We start from the raw sequence: 9723 nt of genomic DNA, 5'->3' as shown, positions 1-9723 counted from the left end.
TGGCCTAGGCGTCCGGCCCGGGCAGCGGGAACGTGCAGTGGCAGCGGGGGGCGCCGCGATCGCGCGGGCTCCGCCCCTGCCCCTGCCCCTGCAGGACGTGTCCGGCCTGGGCAGCGGGGACCCACAGCTGCAGCGGCCTCACGATTGTGGGCTTTGCTTTAGGCCCAGGCAAGGGACCCCTAGCTCCTGAGACTGCCAGCTTCAACCGTGCCCAGCTCCCATTGCTGGCTCCACCCCTACTTCCTGCTATCACTGGCCAGGGCGGAAAAGGCACCTGATTCCGCCTTTGCCCTGCCCCCCAGCTCTTAGCTCCCCCCTGGGTTTCCGATCACTGTCAGTGGCAGGGGGCTTCTTCCTGCTTTCCCTTTCGCCTCCCTGCATTGTGCCTACATATGCAAATTAACAGCCAGCTTGTTGGCAGTTAACTGTCAGTCTTAGATGGCAGTTAACTGGCAATCTTAGTTGGCAGTTAATTTGCATAGCCCTGATTAGCCAATGAAAAGGTAGCGTTGTACGCCAATTATCATTTTTCTCTTTTATTAGTGTAGATCATTGCATTGTATACTTTAAAGGTATTATAACTTTATTTGTCAGTTATACCTCAGTAAAGCTAAATAAAACTAATCCATTCAATTGACAAGAATCTATATCAAATACTTTTAAGCACATCTTTACCATTAGAGAATGATGTTATGTATCCTTTTCCTTTTTCTAAAAATGCACAATAGTTATCACTGTTTAAAAAGCTAAAGTTATTAATAAGGTTCAGAAATCTAATAGTCACATATGCTTCATTTAATTTAACTCATATACAAAGCAGTCAATAAGTTGATGAATTATCTTCTATAATTTAATACACAGTACAGATGAAAGGATATGATTTTGGAAATAAAAGCTCTAATTCTGGCTTATACATCCCTGTTATGTGAGGTAAACTGTGTGTGTTTGCTTTTTTTAAAGTAATATCACTGTATAAGCAAGTCATTCAACATGAATTCAAAACATCCTTCATTCCAGGACCTGCTTGGTATCAGCTCACTTATCTCCTGCCTGTTTCATCCTTCCAGAAACTAGTAACTATCCAAAGAAGAATCTTAAAATACAAACAATGAATTATAGAACTAATTCATGAATCATTTTTCCATGACTCATTTCTTCCTCCAAGATCTTCTATTCACTCTCTGAAGCAGGGAAGATCTCCAGCAATCCTTTCTCATCCTGAGAATTAGTTTAGGAAGTATTTAAATAGAAATAAAATTCAAAGGACTCCAGGGATCAATTGGCAATTTGAAATGCAATATTCCTACAAAATACCTAAAGGCTAAAATAGAGAACCAAAAAGCCTACAAGAAAACTGCCGGTTTAGAAACCCCTGAATTTATAGTCAAGAAACATCCAGCTGAAATACCCAATAACACAACTCTGGAAAATCAGACCTAGGAACGGGTCAAAGTATTTATCAAAAGGAAAGTGCTTAGCTTGACGTTATACATTTTTTTTAACTAAAGATACTTTCCTTAAAAAAAAAAACCAACAGCAATCAAGTAGTAGTTTTCTGAAAAATGGAGATAAAGTTTTCATCTTTTTTATCTTATCTGCATTTCCTGAATGCGGTCTCCTCTGCGGCCTTTTACTTGCCTTTTGCTCCCATTTCTAGTTGCCGTGCATGAGTGTGTGCCTTTAAGTTCTGGCTGCTCGCCAATGCTTGGTATCTTTTTAATTTGCTGTGCTGTTCTTGCAGAACATGCTTCTTCTAATGCCAGCGATAGCGAAAGTAGCTACCGTAAGTTATTGCTTTGGTTTGTGGCTTTTTTCCCTTTGCAATTGCCCCCCATTGCCTGTGGTGGTCATTTCAGATTTTTGCTGTTGTTGTTTTCATCTTCATCCAAAGCAAATGGCTTGAAATGAAATCATCCTTTGATGTGGAAAGATACAAAAGACACTAGGGCCCCCGGTGGACTCGTGTGATTAATGCAAGCAGTTCCAACCCCAGTGGAATGGCCTATGAAGCAATTCTCCCAGAGAAGGTGGGGGGAAAGTTCAACCTGGTGGGTTTTGACATTCTGCCCCTGCCTCCAACCCCCAAATAATTTAAACTCCCTGTATGAGGGTTGAAAGTCATGGTTTTATTGTCCTTCTCCCTTCTGTTCCTGACCCCCTTTACAAGTGAAATCTTTCTAAATTATGGTGTTCCTTTTAAATCGAGCATGAACCTTTTATATCTCTTCTCTCCTTGATTGCAATTTTAAGGTAGATACTAAGATACTCTAACATTATATGTTTGATGGTTGGGAAGTGATGAAAAAGTTTCATCCTTTAATGTTGAAGGGGCTCACATTTTTTCTTTAAGTGAACAAATCTTGGATCAGAAAGCTTAACTGAAAAGGTAGGTAACTACTTAAAAGTATTTCTGATCTTTGTTTGGTTACCTCAAGCCATTTGCTTAGTGTATAAAAAAGTTCACCAAACACCAAGCACATCCTTTTGATCCGTTCATGTGGTTTCTTACCACCTGCTTACTGGTTTTTGGTGACTAGCATAGGTACATAATCTTAACTGGGATTTTTACAATTTCTACAATATTTCTTGGTACTCCTTGCTGAAATGGGTTACTCAAATAGCAGTTGGTGAGGATATTAGAAAACTGCTGGCACAGTACATATGACCCACAGCTACCAAGACAGAAATTGGTTGGGATTTTGTTCCTTGAATAGTGTATTAATTGAAAACTAGAATAGATTTTGTTGAGTTGGTTCTATTTTTTTTTTCACTAGAGTGTGGTACTTTACAAAACCATGCCTTTTTTGAGGTAGACTGCCACACAGTGTTCTTGGAATATGACACATTTAGTTTGGATTTTGAGAAAGGCTTTGGAGAACCAGATAGAAAAAAGCACAAAAGAGAAAAGGTGACAGAAGGGGTCAAGGCCAGAGGGGGAGACAAAACACACCATGAGATAAAATAAAAAAATATTATGATGCGATACTGTTGATCCGACAAATTTTAGAACCACCTAATTTTCTTCCTCAACAGAGTGACAAGTCTTATGAATGAAGGAATCACTGAGTTCTTATCCTCAATTTGGCCCCTAACCTTGTTACAATCTTCCTATTCTTACAATTTTACAATTATCCCAACTTGGAGAAACATTTGCCTCCCCACTCTCTTCATTTGATTTAAAACAAAGAACCCAGGCCAGGAAGAAGTGACCAAAGATTTTTCTTCCTGACCCCTGAGGTACCCTCAATTTAGGATAAGGAAATACACCATTTGTCAGGTTTCATGGCCCTACTTTCTTTGCTGTTCAGTTTCCAGTTTTTAAGTGTTGTGCTTCCATCCTATAGATATAGGTATAGGAAGGAGATCACACCTTGTTTTTTTAATCCTTTTTATGGAAAGTATATATAAGAACTGCCTTTTCCTCTAGAAATCTTTTTAGAGTATTGTAGAGACTCCTCTTTTCTCTTCCAGACCTGGGAATGTTCTACCTAGAATCACTGACTTTTAAAAATTGGGCCAAGGCTTTTAGCTGCTTGACAAGTTTTGATAGTAACGTTCCAAGATGACATCACATAATTCCTTTCACTCTCAGATAAATGTTAACTGAATGAATAAAGGCAACATTTGGAAACAGCTTGAATTATCTCTGAGAAGAGAGAAGAGTTGGAACTGGACTCTATGGTATTACTAGAGCAAATACGGAGTCTAATAATCTAGATTGATTTGGGTCTCACCTGAGGTTACAGAAGGTCAGCCTCTCCGATTGCTTTCTTTACAAATGAACAAAAGTAAGAAGAGCCTTTGTCAGAGCTTAGAGGAGTAACTGATTTTCCTTTCTCCAGGATGGAAACATGAGGGGTTACAGAGGAATAGTAATTTATTTATTCAGCAGCTACTGTAGGTCATTCTCTCTTCATAGGCACCATGAGACCCAGTATGAATCTCAACCAACTCTGGAGCTCAGCACATGTATAGTGGGAGAGAGAGAGCAATAAATAACAAATGCACAAAGTGTGTCAGTTTCTAGGGTAGAAGTCTAGCCCAAGACAGTGATTTCAAAGAGGAAGTGGCTTTAAACTGAGCTTTGGAAAGAAGTGTTTACCAGCCAGATACGTTTAGGAAGAAACCTTCCAGGTAGGGCAGTGGCATGAAAAAAGGCACACAGGCTTGGGACAGACTGGTCTCCAGAAAGTGCCATTTTAAAATCAAAATAGGCTGCACTTTCTATTGACTTCCCGGCTTTTGCTGTAATTATGAGTACCTTATGTCTCATAAATAGCAGAGTAAACAAACACTAAAAAGACCGTTTTCCACTGATGTCCAGGTGTTATCTTTTACCCTTAGAATCATTCCATGTCCACTCTGGGGACAAAATAGCTTTACATCAGCAGTTAGAAGCAAAGACCCAGGCTGCACCATGCACACCGCATCCTGGAGTTACAGATTGTAACAACTTTTTAAAAGCCTCATACATTCCTGAGAAGACACACACACACACACACACACACACACACACACACACACATTTAAACAAACCTCAAATTCTAATAAATAGCTCAGAGCTTTGCTGCACCATCTCAATCATTATTGAATAATTTTTTTTTCAAAATCCAATTATACTGAGCAGTAGCCAAATGCAGATAATTATAGGGCACATTCGTCTAATTATGCAAATGCCACCTCAGAACTATCTTAATTATGGGCTCATTTTAGATTTCTGTCTGTCAACAAAGTAGTACAGTGCTGGCTGTATTTGTGGTTGTTTTGTGACTTCGTTTTCAATTGCCCTTGTATCAGGATGCAAGGAAGCCATGCAGGTGTAATGGAGACTTTCCAATCCCTACAGCTGAAGACTGCCTTCCTCAAAGCTCAGTAACGCTCTTATGTCATTATGGGTAGGGGGAGCTGATGATTATCCTTCTAACCCATTGGTGCTCATCAGCTAAGTAGAATTTTTAAACCTAGAAGCTTAAGGAAATGATCTGAGTGAAGTTGAGGGGCGGATGAGGAGACCCAAGACTTTTCCATTGGAATCAGTCAAAATGATGCCCATATTCTTGTCCTTGGCGTCATGTCCCAAATATTGCCCTTATATTTCCGGTAGTTCTTTAGCCTTCATAAAGCAATTTCTCATTATATCTATTTTCTCATTTGATTTCTACAACAAAACTATGAGATGCATCTTGTAGTACTATTCCATTTTACAGATGAGGTAGCTGAAGCTCCAAGAGGCAATGTACCTCGCTGACATGGTGGCACTGGAGGTCCAACCAAGGCGTGTTAATTCTGAATCCCGTACATTCCCACCCTCCCCTAGAGTTTGTAATCCAGGCCTCTTCGTGTTTTATCTGGAACATTTCAACCATCCCATCTACCTATAAAATTAATACAGCAGCAGCCTTTATATAGCATTAACCATGTTCTAAGCCTGATGTTAAAGCCCTGTATAGTACATTAACTGATTTAATCCTCTGAACATCCCATGGAGATTCACGATGTGTTCAGTGTCTTTGAACCTCAGTTCTCTCCTATGTAAAATGAGTAGTTTGGTTTCAAACAGAGATGACAAGTAGATTTTAATCAAAATTACAACTCTGACCATTTAGTAATATCTGCCTGAAGAGTTGTCCTGGAAGTATTGAGGCCAACTTAAGGCTCTGCAGTAATTCAGGCAATGACCCATTGTGATGCCGGTCAGGGACATGGGATGGGGGAGTGACATCATGTGCTACATACTCGCCATCTATGAACCACAGGAACTTCAAACCCTTTTTTAACACTAACATTCTATGACTCTAAGAACCTAATTTATTCTTAACAACCATCAAATGGAGGCACTAAACACTAAACTTAGAATATTAAATGTACTATCCCTGGTCTTCTCTTCCCTCCTCTCTCTTTTCTAGTTTCCAAAAATTCCGAAAGAACATCAACTTGCTTTTCTCTATCATCAGTGCATATCAAGGTCTTACTCCAAGTCCCTCTTATTGTGACTTGCTTCCAGTTCAAACACCAGGTGTTTCATGGAGATTGTTACAAAGGCTGTTTCCTGCAGCTGCAGATGCCCCCACATAGCACTGCTACTCTCCTACTCTCAGCCATGCAGTTGCAAAAACAAGACCAAGTAACAGTTGGTACCCTTTTGTTGGCTGTTCTTCCCAAGTGCCAATACCTCTGGAACAAATAGAAAAACTACTACCAATCACAATTTTATGGAGATAACACAACTACTTTTTTTTAAGAGTTGATGTTTATAGGTGGTGCTCACAGGTGGCCCCTCAGTGACTCTGACCCAGGTCAGCGGCTATCCCTGCCACCCATTCTTTGCTCATTGGTAAGGTCTGCTTCTACATCCCAGCCCCCAGAGAATTCTACATGTCTTGCCTTTTTGAGACAGTGTAATATACTCAACAAGGAGTCAAAAAAGGTGTGATTTTAAATATTGACTCCACTACTTACTACCTGAGAAAACAGGCCCCATTATATCTTATCCTCAGCTACTTCATCTGTAAAATGGGTTATCATCAGAGAACCTACCACAAAAGAAATGGCTGTGAAAGCCCTTTATGGCCTGGAAAGTGCTATACACACATGGATTATCTTTCCTTCATTGCTGTGACCTTTTTCCCTCTGCCTCTTAGTCTTCTTTCCATTACCCATAGGGCTTTTCATTCTTGAACATGAAAGTGAAAATTGGTTTAAGGTGCCGAATTCACAGCTATTATGTGATACCAATCACCATAGCTTCCCTAGAAACTTCTTTACATAACACCTGACTGTCACAGAGTCATTAAAATTGGGATGGGCCTTGACATAGGGATGTTGCCACTGCTAGTCTTATTGTTCTGAACAAGAAGCAGTGCCTGGTGTAAGTTAGAAAGTAAACCAAAAAGCAATCGATAAACAAAGAACTACAGATCTAACAAAATTAATCAAAGCTATGTTGCTTTGACCTAGTTTTCTGAATCACAAATTATACGGACTGACACCAAATACCTTATTTAGAATGATTTGCAAGACCACAGGAAAGAGATTCCTATGGGAACATAACGTGTTACATTCATTGAGAGAAAACCACACTTCCTAAAGTGAAAGCCATAGAAACACAAAGTAGAACCTACCTTTGGCCTCGTTACTCATCCTGTTTTCTACCGCTGAAATCAGAAGGCAAATTTATTGACATCATTATGTTAAGTGCTGGAGACACAGTAGTAAATGAAACCCACTCCTTGCCTTTATGGAGTTCCCAGTCTAGCGGCGGGAAATAAATATCACCTGATGTTTAAAACTTTTGTTAGACCATAGTTAGTATTCTCCTTTTATATTTTAATCATTCCACCTAAATTTCCCTGTAAAAATAGTCTAACATTAACTCTAAGTCTGCCATGTTTCTATTCCCAAACTATACTTTCCCCCAACTATTTTACACCTGTAGTTTGATTCCTATGACCTCTACCTCTCAGGCTTTAGATAAGTGGGAACCAATTACTTTATTTTGCCTCGCCTCTGTAAATGTCAGTTTTATTTATTAAAATGAATCATTTTTCTTGAATTTTAAAATAATGTAAATCTGACTCTTCAATACCAAACCCCTGCCCAGATGTGAGAATGTGCCCTGAAGACTTCTAGGGAAGCTATGAGTAGATGCCACTTAGAAAGAACATCAGGCCCACTCTCCATGCCTTTAGGAAATAGGTTGGCCTAGCGGTGCCATTCTGAGAATAGGCCCTGCATAAGGATGAAGTAAGTATGACTTAGGCTGGGGCCATTTCTCATGGTTAAAAATGTAAGACACCCCTACCCAACCCCACCTACCCAGTCTCTAGGGAAGACATCTGTATTTCATAGTTTTCTCCACATACTTGCTTAATTTCCCCAAATCTGTTGTCAGTCTGCAACTGGCTGTGCTATGAACTCCTTTTATGAAATGAACTCACCTGGTCTGGTGCTATGGCTTTTGAAGGAGGAACATGTGGTGTTGACAGACAGACAGTGTTTGAGGGGTGATGGGGAGATAAAGCAGTAAGATTCATTGCCTTTTGGTTTCAGGGAAAACTACCTTCTCTGTAGACAGGAAGCCCTTTTCAACAGTCCTAAACTATTTCCCATCAAAGGATAGTTACCCCTGGTCTAAAGCAAATAAAAGAGTAGACCCTTCTGCGTTTGCAGCTGAATCAGCCTAATCTCATGCCCAGGTCATCAACTGGATAAAATAGTTGACTGAAAAAAATATTTGCCAAAAACCAGTTTACCTTCCATGGTTATTTGTTGACGTGAGGCCCACCATGAATCAGAAGACTGGTGGCAAATGACAGTGAGGGGCTGACACTTTAGCTACATTGTCTTTCTTAGTTCTTTCCCCGAGTTTCACGGCTAGATTTAATGGCAATTATCACCAAGGACTTAGGGGACTCTTTAATTTTTTACCTTCTTAATTGACTCAGCATTTTCCTGATGAATAAACATTAGAGTAAAATCCTTAGTGTCCAGTAATATATGCTGAGGAAGTTTTTGCATCATAAATAAAGCAAGCAGACACTTGCTTTTGAATAGTGTGCTTCTTTGGGAAATAAAATAGAAGGTAAAATAAAAGGTCCCAAAATTCTGATAATCTAAGCAGCCAACTATTGGATGAAGCCTGTTTTTGAACTAGACCAGTGGTCGGCAAACTGCGGCCCCTTGAGTGTGGCTCTTCCACAAAATACCACGTGCGGGCACGGATGTACAGTGCGATTGAAACTTTGTGGCCACACTCAAGGGGCCAAAGAGCCGCATGTGGCTCACAAGCCGCAGTTTGCCGACCACTGAAGCAGATCTTGTTTTAAGTAGTAATGCTGGGTGTAGGGGCCATGGCACCCCACTGCTCAGTGTCAGAAGAAAGGCAGCCTAAGAAGCCACTGCCCTAATGAGCTGAGGACAACTAGCCTCCATTGGTTACCTAGAGGCATGGCCACCGGTAACCTGACACTGTCATAATGCTAATTAGTTTTATGAGGATGAAGGGAGTTTTGGAATCATTCGAGAAGAGAGAGTAAGGAAAATAAACCCTGAACTGTGCCTGTTTCCTGTGCTTCAGAGAAGTGCTTGTAGCTGTAGTATATGACTGGTTGTTAGTCCACTGTACATTTCCTTTCTTCTCTTCCCAGGAGGGCAAGAAGACTTCATTCTTTCTTACGAGCCTGTCTCAAGGCAGGAAAGTAAGTTTCCCTGCATTCTCTGCTTCCTGACTTCCAGGCCACAACAGGTGACACCACAATAGGAGTGAAAGAGTGAAGGAATAAGGAAAATAAACTCTGCTTAATGCTTGGCTGTCCCAGGACACATGCTCTCCCTTTTTCCCTATCCTCAACACACACTGCTGACCATGGAGGAGGGAGCAGCCACTCCAGATGAGTGGTCCTTAATGGAGAGCCCCGCCTATCGCACTGGATACAATCTCCCAGGAGACTGAAGACAGCTCAGTATTGAGAAGGGCTTAGCAGACCTGTCCTAGGTTACAGATCATCTGTGGGCTGCTCCAGGAGCCTGCCTTTGCTTTTCCTGGAGGCATTCAGACAGAAGCTAATGGCTGTGACATTGTAGAGGCAATGCAAGCATCAGATGAGGAGTTGTACCCAGTGAACTTCACAGTTCCTTCTAACCCCTCACTACAAGGGGATGGGGGAAACCCCACAGAGTATAAACGGCATTTTGAGCCGAGGAAAAGAAATTATAAAAACATAA

General features: G+C 40.8%; 1 protein-coding gene across 1 annotated transcript in view; it reads left to right on the top strand.

The window, feature by feature from the left end:
• The window catches only part of DLG2 (discs large homolog 2), a 1585094-nt gene that overhangs the window by 1559953 nt on the left and 15418 nt on the right, over positions 1–9723 (top strand). Inside the window, exon 19 of the mRNA XM_006763751.2 lies at positions 9147–9257. Within this exon, the coding sequence (XP_006763814.1) occupies positions 9147–9257 (111 nt within the window). The remainder of the gene's footprint in view (positions 1–9146; positions 9258–9723) is intronic.

Source organism: Myotis davidii, unplaced genomic scaffold (assembly GCF_000327345.1).
Source record: "Myotis davidii unplaced genomic scaffold, ASM32734v1 scaffold499, whole genome shotgun sequence".
Classification (NCBI taxonomy): Eukaryota; Metazoa; Chordata; class Mammalia; order Chiroptera; family Vespertilionidae; genus Myotis; species Myotis davidii.
The sequence above is the reverse complement of the archived record's forward strand: the minus strand, read 5'-3'. Positions and strand labels throughout refer to the sequence as shown.